Source organism: Rhipicephalus microplus, chromosome 2, assembly GCF_043290135.1.
Source record: "Rhipicephalus microplus isolate Deutch F79 chromosome 2, USDA_Rmic, whole genome shotgun sequence".
Taxonomy (NCBI): domain Eukaryota; kingdom Metazoa; phylum Arthropoda; class Arachnida; order Ixodida; family Ixodidae; genus Rhipicephalus; species Rhipicephalus microplus.
Window position 1 is genome coordinate 251,526,895 of NC_134701.1, and position 20,844 is coordinate 251,547,738.

Genomic DNA, 20,844 nt, shown 5'->3' on the forward strand with positions numbered 1-20,844 from the left:
TTTAAAAAAGGCCACTTCAGCACCATGAGTGTATTCACAACAGTAATCAATAATTGCACATGCCGCGTTTATAAGGCTTCATGGTATGGTTTGTGGTCATAAATAGCGTCATGTTTTATTATTACGCACTGTATTTGAAAAGCTAAAGCTTTGGCGCGTTTATTATTGCACTTAATTTGGGATGAGCCCACGTACCAATACTGTGTCGACTCTGGGATTGACCTATCACGTTGCTGTTTGACTGGGCAGCGCGGCATCTGCAGAGGCAACTTGCGTCTTCGGGCCATCGTGTTCACAGGGTGTTTGGTGTTAAGCGCAGTCGCCGCTCTCAGCTTTAGTAGAGAAGCCAATTCACATTGACTACCGCATACGTATTGAAACCACACGGACTCCAATAGCATGATAATTTATCCAGCAATTATGGCAAGGGTTTGTGACTGATTTATTTCAACATTCTTGCACAGCTGACTCCTCGTAAAGGCTCCGGGGCCCTCGGCTCAAACGGCTTGCACGGATGCTACATTTTAGGGGCTCTGCTGCTGACGCCATGGACCGCGACATTGGTACGGCTATTTAATGGCTTCACCTTTAGTAAAGACTTATGTTCTGCTTCAAACTGAAGTCCTAAGTTAACGTACGTAAGGTGTACTTCCAGATTCCAGGCTAAACAGTGAAGTCATCCTGTTGAGTCATCTGTGGGCTTCGGTAACTATCTGCGGTGTCTTATAAAGGATTAGACACGGCAGTCCCTGAGCAATTCTGCTTACCATTATCGTTTTGTTTGAAAATATTTACACGTATGATGGGTAACGAAGCCTATAGATAAGTGATTCTTGACATTCCGCATAACCCCGTCACACCGCTTTTGTTTGTCTGAAATGCAAATATATTAGCGTCGTACGACATTGACTTTCAGATGCTGAGGGACATCAAGATGCGCAAGCTTTTCAGTTGGGGCCTTTTCATCGAAGGAGCCTGCTGCTTCAGTTACGAGTAAGTGCCCTCCACGGGACTGTATGGAAAACACATTGATTCGAAATTACACAAACGAACGAATAATTATATTCAAGTGTGTACGTGGTCACGAAATCGGCAATTGAGTGAGTAATTAGTGAAACATCAACCATAATCAAGTACAAAAAGCTCTGCTTCCATTCATGTGGTTTGCAGGTTCCTGAAGCCCTTCCAGCGTTCCGTCTTGACGGGAAGTATTCGAGCCATCCAGGGAATCGGAGCATCGTTGGTCTTTCCCGGCTACTTCTTCATTGTGTGCGTCCAGTTTTCACGAGAGATTCCCACGTTAATAGTGAGTGATGTCGGTACTTTTGACAGAATGTACGGCATGTTAAGTTATATTGTGCGTAATTAGGCTACAAATGAAGTAAGGCCGCTTGCACGTTGCGGGCTGGGCATAACGCAAAAAAAAAATCACAGCATATCCACGGAGTAAATTAAGAAGAAAGGGGCGAAGCGTCTATCAGCCCGTCCGTGCTTCCGTCCGTCCGTTTGGGCTTCTGTATGTCTGCGCGACCATCTATGCGTCCATTCCTGCGTCCGTCCGTCTGTCCATGAGTCCGTCTGTGAGTCCGTCCATCCATCTTTCGTGCGTCCATCCATCTGTACGTCTGCGCGTCTGCCCATCTGTCCGTCCGTCTTCTAGTCTGTCTGTCCATCCGTCCGTGCGTTCATCTAGTGAACACTCCAGGTACCGCCATCTCGCATCTCGCATCCCCTGGGGCACATACCCGGTCTGCGCGTCCGCCCATCCGTCCGTTCATTTTCTAGTCTGTCTGTCTGTCTGTCCGTCCATGCGTCCGTCCATGCGTCCACATAGCAAGTACCGCTATCTCCCATCTCGCATCCCCTGTGGCCCATACAAGCTCTAGAGTGGGTATGTGCCACTGGTGAATACGTACGAAAACATCGGAGGATGTACAGACCCACGCCTTAAGGAGCTTTGCTTTTAAAACTTTCTTGACTGGCCCCAACTGATAGACACATTGAAGACATTGCCAGAGATGATGCTGACTTGGAGCCTCTTTAATACTGAAATAACTCCAAGGTTTTTCACTTCATTGTGGTGGCGACGTTTGTAGAAACCTTTGTAATGACAATCTGCAGCAGTCCAACATTTTTACTAGAATCTGTAAGCGACAAGCTGTGTGACTAATGGTGTTTTTCACTGGGAGATTCAGAGCGACCGCCGAAATCCCGGAGCGAGCACTCGGATCGCACGAAGCCACCTCTGCCAGTGAAACACGAGAATGCTCCGTGAGAGGTGCCCCGGAAGTTGATTATGCATACGTCACGCAAACCGGTTCCGGAAACAGTTTATTTTTCCGCTCTCTTCGTTTCCTTGGCAACTTTGGCCGCCACTGCAGGGCGCGCATTTCGACCACGCAGTTAAAGCTTTGTAGAACACTTTAACGCAGTCGCGAACAGCAGTTGTGTAGCAAGTATGGACGAGCACGCGGAATTGACACCGGCTGTGCGTCGGCTGTTGCTGGGCGTTTTCAGAAACAGCGGCAACGATCTGAACGGTAAGTGCGACGTACTTGACGCTGATAATAAACTCTGCACGGAATGCTAACTTTGATAGCTCCGCATGAAGACTGGTCAGATAATTGTAAAGCATGCGGGTACACGTGGTAACGGCCGCAATCGGCGCTCGCAAAAATACGGCATGTTGTGAGCAGGCTTTTTTTTTTAATCAGAGCAGTTGCTTACCCAACACCTTACAGTCCTACTATTTAGAATATCACAAGCGCCGGAATTTTCGCAGCGCTCACCAAGCTGCTGTATTACCTTTAATAAAAATGCATGGCGATCTCTGTATTCGCGCATGAATACATGCATGAAAAATTTACTAGAGAAGTAACGTTTTCTTGGTGATTCTTGACCTCTACTCTTTTGGTGTTAACCCGCAAATGTCTTTTCTTTTTCTCTATTTGAAGGTGCTACACAGTGTGACGCCACCGACGCTTTGTCACATACACAGGGCGCATTTTTAGGAAATGGTAAATTGGTCTACATGTGTCTCTGTAGAACTAGTTTTGTATACAGTCGTCTATATATGTAGAGGACAATGCCTTGACGAGCAACGTGTAAGGACTACTTGAAGAAAATTGTGTACCTGCTTAAAATTAACACATATTAACATACTACAATGCTTTTCAATTATCAAACACAGATTCTGCAGCGTCTACTGGTGCGTCACCAAGTCGGGCTTGTCAGCCAGGGACTCCTGCACGTGGTAAGCATGCATACACAAACATGCTAGTGGCATTAGGATGAAGATAGGTCCAGCAGATTGCAAACCCTCTCAAAAAAACCACGAATTACGCAAAACCATTTAATGGCTTCTTGCTCACGCTTCTCAATATTGGGTGCTTAAATAATAAAATTGAATTCAACGAATAGTCAGCTGCACGAAGAGGCCCCATATTTATTATGCAGTGTTTTCAAATTTACTCTCTAAGAAAATTATGCTGTGAATAAGTTATGTATAGTAATATTATGAATTTGCATGATTGTCTGTTCTGATATGCAAAGCGATCCCCACAGCACCCAATATTTGCTGTGCCAAAACAGTGTGACAGTACTAATGCTTTACAGTAAGTGTTCTATGGCTCAGAGAGCATATAGCTTCGTGCCCTGTATCAAAAAAGTCTATTAATGCCAGTTTATATGTATTTTATGTGTGTATAATGCATATTTCAGCTGCAGGGTGTGAGTGGACGAGTGGCGAGACGAAGCTGCTGCTGGACCTCTACGCCTCATATTTCCCTCAAGTTGGCCCTCTGAAAAAATTTCGCAACAAAAAGGCCATGTTTGAAAAAATTGCAACAGACATTAATAATAAACTGGGTGTAATGAGAACTGGTGAGCAGTGCTGCTCTCGGTACAAAACCGTACTGAAAAGAAAAAATGTGGCAGCTGGGAAAAATAATACGTCTGGCTGTTCCCCACAAGAAGTCCCCTACGAGGCCGAGCTTGAAAAAATCAAGTGGCTGGACGACAGCTTGGAACCAGAAGTGGTACGCGACGCAAGTGGAGTGGTATCAAAAAAGACATGTCCACAGTCATCCACCGAGTCTGTTCCACTTGCTGGTTCAAGCTCGTCAACGTCACACTCTCCATCCAGCTCCGTTGGGCAGGACGACACTCCTGATTCAAAAAGAAAACGCCCGAATTCAGCACGCGAGCTCCACCTGCAAACCTTCTTTGAAAAAATGAAGGAGTTAGATGAACGGCGAGCAGAGCGAAAGGCTGAAAGAGACAGCAAGAGGGAAGAGCGACGACTTGCTAAAACACAGCGACGAGAAGAAATGCACAAAGAAAAGATGAATCTTCTCCGTGAAATTTTCAACTTGAAGAAAAATGAATAAAATGTGAAAAGCATGTTTATTGTAAGCATTGTACACATGTGCACGTTGGCAGGCGCATTGATAACAGATTGACAATGTTTGTTGTTGAGGTGAAATAAGGGTTCCAGGGCCCTTTTACAAGACAAAGTTGCAATGATCATTATAATTTCACGCCGTTTTGATGGTAAGAAAAGCTGAACAAAGACTAAGAAATGCAGAACGTTTGTCCATGCAAATTTTCATCAGGCAAATGAAATGTTAATGCACAAGCAATAACCAAATTGCATGACAAAGAAGCCATTTCTCACAGCAGCAGTCACCATGCCTAAAGGACCCCTGACAAATTTTTGTTTTGACTTGAATGCTTTAATTAAGAGCATTGTGTCCGGTAGTCCCCAAACTTTGATCATAAATATTGCAATGTACTGTGTAATTAATGCAAGAATGGCTCCTTGTGACTAATTTTGGCATCACTGTAAAACTACTACTGGAATCACAAAAAATTACACAGCGAACAATCTCAGGAGTCATAAGACTATGTAGACTCGGGCTTTTGTGACGTTCAGAGCGCACTTTTTGAATTTGGGCACCATGCGTGGGAAACAATGAGTCGGGATGGGTGTTCATTACGAATATTCCTCGAAGCGACAGGTTTAACTGACAAGCATAGTGCCCCAACTGCAAGACAAACAACACAAACATTTCAAGCTCGTAATTTTGGTGACATTGTTCCATTAACACAAATGCTCCTCAGTGTAGCCTGCACTAGCTTGGACTTATGCCAATGTCACTACATGTTTCTCAGAATGTTTGTGGTGGCTGACGAGAGCTGGAGCCCAGCTATGTTTGGCCGGTTGACTTTGTCACTTTCTCGTGTCTCACCAGCACGAAGAGTGCAGTTACTATCAATATCACCAGCTATCTTCAGCTGCAGTAGCCATACCGACCAACACGCTGCGGCGTTAGCACTAGTCAGCAATAAGCATGCTGATGGCTTCGCATAGGAAACAATTACACTGATCCAGTCAGATTCCTGCAAACATCTTGGGTTGACTCACGCTATGTGGAAGCTGCTACGTGTCACAAAGCTAAGAAACAAAAAAATCAGGCTGCGCCCTAGCAAGATGAGTCACTACAACACAGTGCGGCATGCATTTTAGCTGGTTAGTACAGTGTTTCCTGTAGAAAACAGTGCTAAAGGATGGGACAAAGCAGGGACACAACCATGGCAGAGACACAACCATGGCACTGACTAACAGCCAAATGTGTCTTATTCTTCCAGTCTAGGTATATACACTCCACCACTAATCTGAAGGGTGAGAAAAAGCAAAAAAAAGACACACACAAATGTTGGCTGACTCAGGAGGAAAGAAATGCTCAATAAGACAGGAGAGGTAACTCCTTCAGAGAGAGGGAAATATAAGGGAAACTGATGCATGTTTCGCCGCCGTTGTAAATGATACGCTTCAGAAATGAGGGGCATGCATTTATCATGATTCTATTTTTTTTTGTTTCCTTGAGATTGTGGTAAAGTATATATACGCGGATTAGAAGAATAAAACGAATTTGCTTGTTAGTCAGCGCCGTAGTTTGTGTCCTTGCTTCGTCCCGTCTTTTAGTGTTATTTTCTGCTAGAAATCTCTACAACACGAAACAAAATTTACAACACCTTAACGTTTCTTGTTTTGTGTACACGTAGGCAGTCCTAACTTTAAATCAAATGCGCATCGCTTGCATTAAGCGCTCACGCTTCTCCTCGCCTTGGCGACGCAGTGCATCTTCAGTTGATGCAAGCGGGCCATTGTTGGGGGGAACATCATCCGGTTGTGCCTCCCATTCCCACGGTGCATGTTCATCATCGATGTACGGCGGCACATCCACATCACCACAATTAATGCACATATTGTGCAAAACACAACAAGCTATAATGAACTTGTTCATTTTGTCTACAAACAGAAAGTCCAGGTGCAGCAGCTGGCGGAACCTGGCCTTGAGGTCTCCAAAGGCATTCTCAATCTTCACTCTCGTTGCCGAAAAGTGATAATTGAAGGCGCGCTGCCTCGCGTCAAGGTGACCATAATTCCTGAATGGGGTTATGAGGTAATCTCGAAGCGGGTAGGCAGCGTCCCCGAGAACGTGGTACTTCCCGGAACAGCACACATGCGGCAACTTTGAAGAAAGCCTCGATGTCCTGAAGATTCTCGAATCGTGAATCTTGCTGGGGTGTCCAGTAGTCACATCGAGAAACTTCTTTTTGTGATCACACAGAGCTTGCAGTGTCAGTGACGGATAACTGTGCCTGTTCACATAGGTTGAACGCACTTTTTTTGCAGGGCAGCGGATGCTTATGTAGGATCCGTCAATGCAACCGATCGTGTTGGGCACTCCTGACACCTGTGACAGTGAGAGAAAAAGAACACACCTGTAGTGAACTTCTTGAAGTAAATAATCTTAACACTTGATGCAGTAGTTTTGTTGGTCTTAGCGGAGTTAACTTTAGGTGACACAAGTCTTTTACATGCCAGAACTATGGAATCATTGTACGGAACACCACAGCAAAAGGCATTAGAAATTTTAAGTGCCAGGGGTCCCTTTCAGGGTGTCTACCAATTTCATATTTCTAAATTCCTTGAATTTCCCAGGTTTTCCATCATGATTCAAAGCAAATTCCATGACTGCCACGTTTGCATGGAAAACACTGTACACTGCAAACAAACCCGAGTAGAAAAAAAAAAACCGGGCGCTCTATAAAGGTAAACATAATTACCAGACGCACTCAAAATGTTCTCAGGGCATGCGACAATTGTGAAAAAACATGTAAATCTGGCCAAAATAAAACCCCTGAGCTAGGCAGTGAGCAAGTCAGCTGTTTGATGTTCCGAAGAACCAGGAAGAAAACACACAAGTTAAGAGTAACCGCAGATGAAGTTTGAAGGTGTCTGCGATCGTTTGACATCGCAGTCAAAGCTGCTGAGAAACTTAGAAGTGGTGCCATTTGGTGGCATTCGTGTAAAATGAAAACACAGGAGCCTGGCCGGTTCTGCCACTGGAGTAAAATCTATTTTACTATAATGGCTGTAGCCCACGCCGGTTAGGATGTGGATTGGATTTAATTAGATCGACCTGAACTACTGTATTTACTGACTCACCTATTTATATGTAGATTAGATTAGAACTGATTCGACCTAGATTGATGTATTTACTATTGATTTGCGCCGCCGCCTAATTTGCACACCTCTAAAGTATACTTTTCAACAAAAAAAGTAAATAACTACTACTCGCATATTCTATGTATCTTGCCTTGACAACGAGTAACGACAACGTTGCAAGAACATAGCCATACTGCAAAATGTTTTTTTTTTTTTTACGACAAGCACATGCATTTATCTGGGCTGTCATACTTGAAGTGAAATGAAAGCTGGGGTCAACGTTTAAAGTGCTGACATTTGAATATGTGGTGGTGAGAATGAATTTGTCAAGGTGGAACAGTTTCCTTGATTCTATAGATGAATCATGAATGTCCGCATGTTACCTTGATTTACGTACTCTGCTGTAGACGTGACACTGAAAAATAATTGCAGATTTATTTACACAATCTCACAAAACTGAAATGAAAAATTTAGCTGAAGTTACCCAAGTTCTACCCTTGAAACACGAGCTACCAGCATAAGTGTGTAGCTGAAGACGTTTGGTGTTGCACCACCAATAATAATAATAATAATAATAATAATAATAATAATAATAATAATAATAATAATAATATTATTATTATTATTATTATTATTATTATTATTATTATTATTAAAAGACATGAGTAGCCCAGCAAGCTTCAGCTGATAGCAGTTCTAGCCTAGAAAAACCAGACGGCCTTCAAGCCGGGCCGAAATCGTGGCATAGACAAAACATGCATAAATCTACAGACGTGAGTCAGATATGCCGTGTGATATGTAGAAGCAACAGGCACCAAAAGAGTGGATATACCAACATGGATGTTAAAGAATGCTTTAGCCAATGTGAAGGACAAGTTGCCGAGCAGAAATTTCCTTAGTCTAGTTTATGCCATAGGCTGACATAATTGTGACCAGTACATCGGTGAAACTGGTAAAAGTTAAACAACACAAATATGATACCACAAAACGAGGCGTGGCTTCGACTGCCCTCCCTGAACACACGGAATCACAGACCACCAAATAGACTTGTAAAACTCTCGAATCCAGATACAGACAACTGTACATACGCTGCACAGGAGTGATGGGAGGCTTCTGACAATGTACTCTCTCTGCTTACGTCACGTATTTAGGCGTACTGAAGTACACTGTGCCTTTTTCATGACTTTTAAACAAGGCTCTCTCCCATATGAGGTACTGAAATGTCAGTAAACTTTGTGTTCTATGGGTCCCTTTCGCGTTTACACTCAGAAGCAAGAGTTATGCACTGTCCTTTTTTTTTTTCACACACCTTCCAGCAGCCCACTGTAGTTGCAGCTGAGAGACTTTTTAAGCTTTGATGAATGGCGATGCTTATTTTTGTGACGGTCCCACAGAACTGCTGTCAGTTTTCATGACCTGGCCTGGTTTTTTTGAAATTCCCTGACTTTTCCACGTTGGCAGACACCCTGCTTTTATGTGCACTGTAAATGAACAATACATGTTTCACTAGCATTTCTCATTTGATAGTGAGACTGCTTGACAATAACCCCATCTTTCAAGCGCAACTTAGTACCACATCCCCTGTGCCCCAACGGCAGCTTAACCTGCTACAATCAATGTATTATGTGACTATTCTCTAAAGTAAGCTTCAATTAGACAACTCATTTGTTGTGTTTGCCATGGAACAGTGAAATACCTAAAATTCTTACTTGTTCGAAGTCCGCTGACAGCTGATCAAGATCTCCTGGAAATGATATTACCTCTTCGGCTATATCAAGGAAATATTCGAGCGTGCGCTCCACGACTCTAAATGCTGTCGCAGTTGCCATGCCAAAGCGTCCAGCAACGTCCCTCAGGCACGCCTTGTTTGCAGCAAACCTGACACAGCAAACACACATTATGGAAGAAAGTGATCAAGTAAAGCCTGCTTTGTGAAATAAAGGCATGAAATATTTGCATCAAAATTAGCAGCCGTAAGAAAAGTAGAAGCTCTTAACACTGTTCTCTCTGGCTGTGCAGTTGCAAGCGGTCATATTTCATTGGTTTCCATTGCATCACACTTAGCAACTTTCAAGGACAAAAAGCACAAGCGGCGTAGCCACGGGAAGGCTACTAGGGAGATTTAACGCCGCCGAAATTGTTAAATTTCACATGTGTATATTCTCTACACACGCGCACATAAACACACGAACAAAAATTTATAATGGTTGGACTCCCCGTCAAAATTCTGCGCACGCAACGAAAAAACGTACTTCTACGCCGAAGCACTTGAAAGCATTAAGATTATACACACTGGTAGGCATGACTTTTAAAACAGCGTGCAGACTTACCACAGAAAGACCAGAATGTGCTCTTCCGCGGTTTTCGAGGGGGACCCACCACGATCACTGCATGGGTAGTGACGCGAGCCTTCAAAACCACGGATCAACGTTTCCGCGACACGCCTCGACACCCTGAAGTCTTGACGGAACTGCAGAGAAGGAAATGATAAAAAGATGAAATTAGGTTCATGTAGTATTATGAAAAGAGGGAGCTCCGCGCTTACCTGCTCGTCTGTGTACAGCCGCGCAACGTTCTCGATGAACCCCAAAATTTTGGGACGTTCGCGGTGGGACTCCGAAAAAGTTTCCCGAAAGAAGGCTTCGCATAGCGCTTGTCTTTCCTCGAAGTCTTCGTCGTCTGAGCTGGACGAGCTGCTGCTTGAAGTGCTTTCGTCGCTAGACAGAAGTTCCGCCAAGGCAGCGAACGCAGCCATTTTGCAAAACTCAGCAACGTACAACGACGGAAGTGACGTATGCTGCTCGTCGTGTTTCCGCCCGAATCTGCGACTTGTCGGCGGAGCAGTGCGAGCAATCCGCCTCGGAGCGAGCTGCTCTGAAACTACCAGTGAAAAGCGCGGATCCACTCTGAATCTACCAGTGAAATGCGGTTTCGTCGCCACGGAGCAAAAAAACCTGCTCCGAATCTACCAGTGAAAAACAGCATAAGATGAAGCTAGTCCAGCGTGACCTAAGCCAGACTACGCGGAACATAATTTGCGATTAAGACCCTTTGAATCACTTCTGAGGTACTGGACTGAGCTTAGCAATCGTTCGATGGCTGGCACAAAATAGTCGACGTAGAATAACAAAGTGACAGTGGAATTGTCGTTGTAATGGTGGAGAAGACATTCAAGCCTCATCAAAATATAGAAACGAACTGATATACGCCTTTACTTAACTGTGACGGGAGGACTTAGGAGGTTGTCAGTTGTTTGCGGAAAACGAGAGCATTATTTAAACTATTTAATCATAAATCGACATTGTTCACAACTTATATTCTGTGGATAAATGATTCATCATAATCATCATCATCGTCATCGGAGTGATTACGCCCACTGCAGCGCAAATGCCTCTTCCATGATCCGCCAATAAACCCGGTCTTGTGCTTTCTGCGGCCACCCAATACCTGCAAACTTTTTAATCTTATCGGCTCACCTAATTTTCTGTCTCCCCCTAGCGCTTTTGTCTTCTCTGGGCATCCAGTCAATTACCCTTAGTGATTAGCGGTAATCCTGTCTACGCGCTAAGTGCCCGTTTTATGTCCATTTCTTCTTGATTTCAAATATGATATTCTTAGGCTGCTGTAAACCAGTAAGGGAAAACAAGCAATGTATGTTTTTACTTTTGCAGCCAAGGATTGGAGCAGTTTTCAGCCTAGGAATGGTGCTGTGGTTGTTCTGTAGCGGAGTTCTTATCGGAGTAAGTACAAAGTTCTTATCCATAGTGGGCAGCGCACAAAAGGAAACACACAAGAGAAGGAATCAGGACAAGCGCTGGTCTAACAACTGAAAGTTTTATTTGAAAGAAAGCATATATATACATGTGTACACAGAAAATCAAGTGCTACGCAAGATTACATCCGATCAATGAAACCAATCTCCTGTTCAGATAAAGAAACAGATGGCTGGCTAACGCAAATGCCAACACTCTTCGCCATGTGGTAAGCCTCAGCAATCTCACGTGTCCTTTGATTATGATGGCGGTCGATGATTGCGGTTTGCTCAAAAGAAGGAATACAACCGCAATCGCGGCAATGGCTGGCGAGGTGAGACAGAACCCCACCCTTTAAAGAATTTTCATGCTCCCGTAGCCTAATATTAATACATCTACCGGTCTGTCCTATGCAGACACTCCCGCACGAGCAAGGAATTTTATAGACTACCCCGGTCGAACATGCGGTATACTTCTTAACGTGCTTGATTGAACAAGTGTTATCAACCGCCCTCGTAATTCCCTTAACGCGTCTATGAATCTTGCCACATAAGCTACCCAATTTATTCCCACTTGAAAAAACAACGTCAACCCCATACTGCCCCCCAACTTTCTTTAATCTATGTGAAATGGAATGTACATAGGGAATCACTGCAAAACGCTTTTGCTCGCGTTGAGAGGTTGCTGGTTGGTTGGTGGGCTGCGCGTTACTATTTACTTTCTTTAGCAAACGCTCGGAAGCAGAAACGAGAAAGGCGGTGGGAAAACCCGCTGTCTTAAGCCGATCACACTGATTACGAAAGCTTTCCTCTGTGGCATGGAAACAAGATTTTGCGACAGCTGCGTGAAGGCATGAAGTGACTATACCATTTTTTACCAGTTTAGAATGAGCAGATTTAAAGTTTAGGAGGGGTTTAGCCGACCTGGGAGCGTATAACCAACAGACATGCGCATCCTGGAATCGCAATGTTAGGTCAAGGAACTGAAGCTCATTCTTTTCATTGGGAACTTCACACGTAAACTGAAGACCCTGCCCCCTTTCCCTAAATGCCTTGAGAATGTTCACCTTATCATGTAAGCTACTAACACTATCCAAAAAAACCAAGTAATCATCCACATACCTAAATATACGAGTCCCCCAACCCTCAAAATCTCTTTCTAGATCGCGATCAATTCTACTCAACAATATGTCACTTAGGACCGGGGCAACTCTGGAACCTATGCATACACCTGAGGCCTGAACAAACAAATCCCCTTGCCAAGAAACAAAAGTAGAATCAAGATAAAAACGAAGAAGTTCAAGGAAACTTTGAACAGAAATACCACATTTGTCAACAAACCGCGTTTCTTCATTTAGTTCAGTGATAGTTTCCTTAACACATAGTAACAGAAAATTATGCGGCAGTGAGTAGAACAGGTCCTGAACATCGACACTGAAGGCAGACTTTTTTTCCCAAAGGTTCTGATTACCCAAGAAATCAACAACCTGTAGTGAATTCCTAACCAAGAATGGATCCACTAAATTCAATTGCTAAAGAAAGTAAATAGTAACGCGCAGCCCACCAACCAACCAGCAACCTCTCAACGCGAGCAAAAGCGTTTTGCAGTGATTCCCTATGTACATTCCATTTCACATAGATTAAAGAAAGTTGGGGGGCAGTATGGGGTTGACGTTGTTTTTTCAAGTGGGAATAAATTGGGTAGCTTATGTGGCAAGATTCATAGACGCGTTAAGGGAATTACGAGGGCGGTTGATAACACTTGTTCAATCAAGCACGTTAAGAAGTATACCGCATGTTCGACCGGGGTAGTCTATAAAATTCCTTGCTCGTGCGGGAGTGTCTGCATAGGACAGACCGGTAGATGTATTAATATTAGGCTACGGGAGCATGAAAATTCTTTAAAGGGTGGGGTTCTGTCTCACCTCGCCAGCCATTGCCGCGATTGCGGTTGTATTCCTTCTTTTGAGCAAACCGCAATCATCGACCGCCATCATAATCAAAGGACACGTGAGATTGCTGAGGCTTACCACATGGCGAAGAGTGTTGGCATTTGCGTTAGCCAGCCATCTGTTTCTTTATCTGAACAGGAGATTGGTTTCATTGATCGGATGTAATCTTGCGTAGCACTTGATTTTCTGTGTACACATGTATATATATGCTTTCTTTCAAATAAAACTTTCAGTTGTTAGACCAGCGCTTGTCCTGATTCCTTCTCTTGTGTGTTTCCTTTTGTGCGCTGCCCACTATGGATAAGTTCCAACTCGCCCGCCTTTCGGTGCTACAACAAAGTTCTTGTGTGCGTCTCATAACAGTGCTTTTCACCAACGTGACCCAATTTTTATGGCGTCGTTGTGCTGTGAATTAGTTATTTTTGAGGTCCTATTTGTGACTGTTGTTGCGGCAGTGTAAGATGTGGCAAACAACATACAAAGCAACACAACATAACACAAAATCAAAAAAGCTCTTATGTGTGCTATGTTTAAGGTGTATGTAAAAAACAACAACAAAAGGCACTCTAAAACCTTTGCCACAGTGCTTCTCAGGTGGTGTGTTCCTTTGTAATCAATGTCAGTATGCTACATTGGATATAATTAGACACAGCGTTAACAAACGACGAACAAAGACTGAAGTTAGTTTTATTTGTACACAAATGCCTATAAGCTGAAACTATATACCAGCGCTTTATTCATGGGTTCGTTTCACCCAAGGCTTGTAATGTATGCATCAATGTTTTCTTCTTCGTCACTGACCAGAACTGAAAGAAAACTACTGAAGACTGCTAACGGATGGTTGTAGTTTGTTGAAAGTTTACTTGTGATTGAAAGCACATGTCTTGCTACACGCTTGGTGATCGAACTGTCATGCGAGCATTTTGAGACAGCTTTGGTTCAATCAAGAAGGCCAGTCACGCATGTGTGCCGGGGGTGGTTGGTAGCCCGTTCACTTCGATCCGTTTTTTTTTTACATCCTCAACTCTGAGCGGCTTTCGCATGTTTAGCGTCTGAACACACGACAGCGTGGTCGGACTGACAGCCCGAACTGTTTGTGCAGTTAGTATTCACTGCTACCCACGTGAAGCCAGACACAAAGGCAAGTGTAACTATGCTGTGTGCGGCGATCAGTACACGCTGTACCGTACAGGCTTAATGAGACCCCGTAAACACAGCGGTAGTTTCGGTTTCAAGAAACATGCACGCTCGTTGCGGTTGCCGGGCATCCTAAGATCCGGTCGAATGGAGCGAAGTTGATGTGAATGTATACGCATTTATAGGGTTTCGCAAGTTTTCACAAATAAAGAAATGCTATACCGGTGTACAAACTTTTCTTTTGTTGAAATGTCTTTTTTGATGCTTATTTTGTGAATTTTAAATCAGGCGAAGTGCTGGAAGTAGTTCACTTGAGTTAGCCTCAGCTCCTTCTCGCCCCTGCGCTCAGTGACATTACGAGTTGGATTGCGCTCAGTTATCTCGCGAACGATAAAGACAGCCAGTTGTGGCGGGCAGAGAACAGAAGCCGCAGTGACCGACGCCCAGCAAGGCGATCATGCATTCGACGAAGATGGCTAAATCAGGCAACAGATGTTTTTCGCGGCTCTGCGGTGTGTTAACCCGGGGAATTCCAGTTCCGCGAAGATTTTTCAAGTTTTCTGGTAGCAACGGGTAAGCACAAGTATTTGAACTCATTATTTGAGAAGGTATTTATTTGCGTTGAAAGAAACCGCAGAAGTGTGAGAGCGTGACATGTCCAAATGGGGGAGATTCGTAGCAGTTTTTCTTTCCAAGCGCGCTTACAAAAAATGAAGGCACGCTGCACTAAACCACGGTCGTAAAACGTTTCAAGCTGAGCAGACTCGGTGCAGTGCGAGGTAGGTACGTAGGTAAAAACTTAATCTTTCCTCTTGAAAGGGATAGGGCAGTGGGATAAAAAGAAAGGAAGGCCACCACACATGGTAGCCCTTCGAAAGCCTCTCAGCTCAACCGAGGGTGGAATGTTGAGATAATAGGGGATATCTAACGTATCTTCCTATTAATTGCTAGAATATTTGGCAGAGTATAAGTGCCGAAAGCATGCACCATACGAAGATATTGTTTGCTTCTTATTAAGGCTCTTACATGAATGTTCTCACAAAAAGTGAGTGATCGAAGATTGCTATCTTTAAACTGATAACGGGCACAATATCCCTCTCTCCACTTCTACAGGCTCGTGTTTTGATGTTCCCGTTCACCTGCGTCGGATGCCTGCTCATTATCTGCTCGTTTTGGGCACCGTTCATGATTCCTCAATACCGTAAGTCGAAAGCGAACTTTCCATTAGACGCTGTGAAATTTTTCTCAGCCCGTAGACTCGAACTGGAAGCCACATTTGTTCACTCTTTTTGTGGTCGATCCTTGTGGCTATCTTTCCTCGATAGTGCCGTTCACGTAGAAACTTTACGGCAAGAGTAAAGCTTGCCGTTAAAGATATTCTTATGGTCGCGAGAAAATCGCAAGTGAACTAAGTGATTAAGCATCTCTCGCCCTCAAAACTTTGCGATGTTTCCACTAACTCATTTGATGTTCAAGCGGGGGTACTGCCTTTATTCAATGCATGCGATAATTATGAACGCTGGAATACCTGCGCTGAATTTTTGTCGGCTGGTAACGTACGGGCAAAGCCCTCGCCTTTAATAGATGCTCACGGATCACGCGTGCATTAATTTCCACTCCGAAAATTAAGCGTCTCGCATCTCACTTGTTATGAGCGTTTTCTAGCCCACATTATCTCTTCGCGGAAAACGTTAAAAGTTTTTATTTAAACACCTCTAATATGTCAACGTGTATTACGAGAGAGGATTTTCTTAACAGATCGCATCGAAGCGTCCTTGGTAACACACAACTTTAATGGGAAGCGAAAGACAATTAAGCCAAAGAAAGGAGACTTTGTTTCTGGTGCTCGTGTTATAATTGGAAATAAATTTATGAGGACAAAAAAAGATAGCTTGCCCCCCCACAGGGACTATCAAAACGAAGTAGAAGGGTCTTTTTTTCTGCGATTACTTAAATTTTCTTATATTTATAGCTCTGTGATACCTAACCGAAGTAGAGTAGGGATGGATACGGTGTTTTTATCCACTTTCGCTTTTATTAATAGGTTCCATTAGATTTTAGTCCTTTTAATAAAAATAAACCGGAAGACGTTTTTTAAAAGTGTCTCGGCAATTAAGCGAAGCGGCTCTCGACTCGGCCGTGGGCGCACGCGGTTTCGCCTTGACACGTTTTGGGAATAACCGTCATGCTATTAATCAGACACGCACTCGGAACTTTTCTACGCAAATAAATAGAAGTTGGGGCTGTGAAAACGCCTTTGACCTGTTTCACTCTCTGCGACGAATGCCGGTAGAGTCGCGAATCACCGCCGTTTATTCGCAGCGATGAAGGAAACATAGTGAGTTCAGTAAGGGAGGCCAGCGCTGAGCACTGTCGACATCGCAGTGCACTGAATGGACTTAGATATGACGTTAGTTTTAATGGTATGCAGTGCAGTTAAGCTTCCTCAGTGTGTAGCGATGCGTGAAACGTGAGGGGTTTATTGTAAAAGAGGCCAGCGCTGAGCACTTTCGACTTTGCCGCAGAGTGCACGGATATAGAAGCTGTGTGGTTTATTATATGCAGTGTATTGAAAGCGTTAGAGCTGCGGTGTTTGAGAGCGCGTTCGCGAAAGAAATTCTCGTCTGGTGCGGACGCTTTATCTCAAATAGTCGAACGTGTGAGTAAAAAAATATTCATGAAATTCGAGGAAATGAGGCATGCGCACGAGAAAAGAGCTTAATTCCGCGCTGCCCGTTTCGGATTCGAGGAAGCTCTCTTCGTCTTGATTTGTTGTACCAGCCACGATATAGAATAGTTTTGCAACAGTTGTTTCTTTTTTGTCCGCATTCTATATTGTAACGCACTTTTCAATAAACTCTTTTAATAAGCTAACGTAGGCTGGGCGAACTTGTGCCCGAGAAATATAGCACAGCTAGATTGTCTCGAGGATTGCCTTCTGCCTCTTCTTCTACGTTCTTCTTTTCTTTCAACCCGGTTCGCGCGCAGCTGGGTCCCGCAGGCTCGTGCATCGCAAATCATCTAGAAGGCACAAGTATTTGCACATTGTGTCATTGCCCCCCTTTCCAGAGTGCATCGTCCCGATGCTTGTGTCAAACTGGTTGCATGGCAGTCATTCACAAACCCTCGTCGGGGATGTCGTTAACGTCAGAGAACGTTGTATCTTCAGCGTTTCATTGCCTGTCGTGATATGGTTTCATCCTGACGACATGCACAGTTTCCGTGCGATGCCGCCGTCGGGATGAAATATCCTGTCCCTCTGGCGTAACTTCGTAGTTGAGCGAGCCGACGCGGCGGAGCACTCTGTACGGACCGAAATAGCGGCGAAGCAGTTTTTCTGACAGGCCACGTATTCGTACAGGAATCCACACCCATACTCTGTCTCCTGGTGCGTACTGGACGTCTCTTCTTCGCAGATTGTATCGATGCGTGTCGGTTTTCTGCTGTTGGAGAATGCGATATCGTGCCAGCTGTCTAGCTTCTTCTGTTCTTTGTATGTAGTCGTGAACGTCATAGTAATTCTCGGGCGTCTCGTCAATAGGTAACATTGCATCTAAAGGTGTCGTTACCGTCCGGCCAAAAACAAGTTGGAATGGCGTCATCCGTGTTGTCTCTTGCATCGCAGTGTTATGCGAATGTTGCATAGGGTAATATTTTATCCCAAGTACGGTGTTCTATATCAACGTACATTGACAACATATCAGCCAGCGTTCTGTTCAGTCGTTCCGTTAGACCATTTGCTTGAGGATGATATGCCGTCGTTTTTCTATGACTGGTGTGCGTCAATTTCATGATACATTTCATCAGGTCGGCCGTAAATGCAGTCCCTCGGTCCGTGATCAACGCTTTTGGAGCTCCGTGCCGCAGTACTATGTTGGAGACGAAGAATTCGGCTACTTCAACGGCTGATCCTTTAACTAGAGTCGATGTCTCGGCATATCTGGTTAAATAGTCGGTCGCAACTATTATCCACCGTTTTCCCGATGATGACGTAGGAAATGGGCCCAGTAAGTCCATTCCCACTTGTGTGAATGGGGCTTCTGGTGGTTCTATCGGTTGAAGGAGACCTGCTGGTTTTAGCGGTGGCGTTTTACGTCTTTGGCAGTCCCGGCAGGTTCTGACATAGTGTCGTACAGAGCTAAGCAACTTCGGCCAGTAGTATTTAGTGCGGATGCGTGCTAACGTTCTGCTTACTCCTAAGTGTCCAGCTGATGGATCGTCGTGGCAAGCCTCCAAAATCTCTGGTCGCAGAGGTGAAGGGACGACAAGCAGGAATGTCGCTGTATTGTTGTCAAAGTTCCTTTTATACAGGATGTTGTTTCGTAGGACAAACGCTGACAAGGCGCGGACAAAAGGTCGTGGAACATCGACAGACTGTCCTTGTAGGTACTTGATCAAGAGGAGTATCTCAGGGTCGGATCGCTGCTGATGTGCCATCTCTGATGGTGTCACAGCTCCCAAGAAAATAAAATCTTCACCATTCTCGGTGGGAGCAGAAGCAGCAGGTTGAATCGGAGCACGTGACAAGCAGTCCGCATCACTGTGCTTGCGACCTGACTTGTGCACAAGCGTGATATCATACTCCTGTAATGGCAAGCTCCATCGTGCAAGCCGTCCACATGGGTCCTTGAGATTAGCCAGCCAGCATAGCGAATGATGGTCGCTTATAACTCGAAAAGGCCTACCATATAAATATGGTCGAAACTTGCTGATAGCCCATACCACGGCAAGGCATTCTTTCTCGGTCGCTGAGTAGTTCACCTCAGCTTTCGAAATAGTGCGACTGGCATACGCAATGACTCGTTCTTGTCCGTTTTGCCATTGGATGAGCACGGCCCCAAGACTTAAATTGCTTGCATCCGTGTGGATATCGGTTTCCGCTTCCTCGTCAAAATGCGCCAGAACAGGATGGCTTTGAAGGCACTTTCGTAGTTCATTGAAGGCATCCTCTTGTTCGGCAAGCCATACGAAAGGCATTTCCTCTTTTGTCAGCCGTGTCAGTGGTTCAGCAATTCGTGAAAAATTTTTAACGAACCGTCGATAATAGGCGCAGAGACCTAAAAATCGCCTAACAGCCTTTTTGTCTGTTGGCTTCGGAAATCTTGCTACGGCCTCAGTTTTTGCAGGGTCTGGGCGGACGCCTTCTGCACTGATGACATGGCCGAGAAAAAGGAGCTCACGGAAGCCGAAATGACATTTCTGCGGTTTTATCGTCAAGTCCGCTGATTTGATCGCAGTGAGCACGGCCCGGAGCCTTTCCAAATGTTGCTCAAAGGTAGCAGAGAAAACTACAACATCGTCGAGATAAACCAGACATGACTGCCATTTAAGACCACAAAGGACTGTGTCCATCATCCGTTGGAATGTGGCGGGTGCTGAACAAAGGCCGAAAGGGAGTACCTTGAACTCGTATAAACCGTCCGGTGTCACAAACGCTGTCTTTTCGCGATCTCTTTCGTCCACTTCTATCTGCCAATACCCACTTTTAAGATCCAATGAGGAAAAATACCTGGCATTTCGCAGCCTATCCAGAGTGTCATCAATTCTTGGCAGAGGATAAACATCCCGTTTGGTGACGGCATTCAGCTTCCGATAATCAACGCAGAAACGTAAGGTTTGGTCTTTTTTCTTCACAAGAACAACAGGTGACGCCCATGGACTTGATGAAGGCTGGACTACATCGTCTTTGAGCATTTCTTTAACCTGATTACCAATAGCTTCTCTTTCTTTTGGTGACACTCGGTAGGGATGCTGGTGTATTGGCCTCACTGACTCGTCGACAATGATGCGATGTTTAGCGACAGGAGTGCGTCGAACCTTAGATGACAACGAGAAACATTCGGCGAATTCCCTTAAAAGACGCTCTATTTGCTCTTTTTCGCTTGGTAGTAGGCCTGGCTCGATGTCGATGGCTGCAAGGACAGACTCCACGTCTTCGAAATCAGAATCATTGGTTTCAAAAGTTCGCAGCTCCGTAACCTGGACGAAATCATTCAGACTGGCGATGACGGTTCCTTTTGCAACGTGCTGCACCTCATTTCCAAAGTTTGTGAGTAGAACATTTGCACATCCGTCACGTAACTTAACAAGGCCTCGTGCCATGCAGATTCCTTTTTGGAGTAGTAAGGCAGTGTTGTTGTCAGCAAATCCTTCGAATTCACTGAATGCTTTGTTGTTTACTGCGACAGATATGCTCGATCTTGGCGGAACCATGACGCCATCATCTGCAATACAAAGGTCATATACGTTTTCTTCCGTTTCAAAGGTACCAATCGCGTGCCTAGTCGAGAATGAGACGGAAGATTCTCGCAAGTTAATTACAGCGCCATTAGCTCGTAAGAAATCCATGCCGATAATCAAGTCTCTTGAGCATTCCGGCAGCACAATAAAACTGGCGACGTACGTGAAACCCCGTATTCCGATTCTTGCTGTGCATATTCCAGTAGGGTCGATGAGGTGCCCTCCTGCTGTGCGAACTTGTGGTCCCT

General features: G+C 44.6%; 2 protein-coding genes across 2 annotated transcripts in view; both read left to right on the forward strand.

Annotated features, from left to right (window-relative positions):
- LOC119169281 (uncharacterized) overlaps positions 1-20,844 on the forward strand; it is a 38,111-nt gene that overhangs the window by 856 nt on the left and 16,411 nt on the right. Inside the window, exons 2-6 of the mRNA XM_075879607.1 lie at positions 465-563; positions 917-993; positions 1,171-1,306; positions 11,188-11,256; positions 15,470-15,557. Coding sequence (XP_075735722.1) covers positions 465-563; positions 917-993; positions 1,171-1,306; positions 11,188-11,256; positions 15,470-15,557 — 469 coding nt within the window. The remainder of the gene's footprint in view (positions 1-464; positions 564-916; positions 994-1,170; positions 1,307-11,187; positions 11,257-15,469; positions 15,558-20,844) is intronic.
- On the forward strand, positions 2,171-4,401 carry LOC119159534 (uncharacterized). The gene is made up of 4 exons (XM_037412333.2): positions 2,171-2,540; positions 2,955-3,017; positions 3,191-3,253; positions 3,721-4,401. The coding sequence occupies exons 1-4, from the start codon at positions 2,459-2,461 to the stop codon at positions 4,386-4,388; spliced, it is 876 nt and encodes a 291-aa protein (XP_037268230.1). The 5' UTR covers positions 2,171-2,458; the 3' UTR covers positions 4,389-4,401.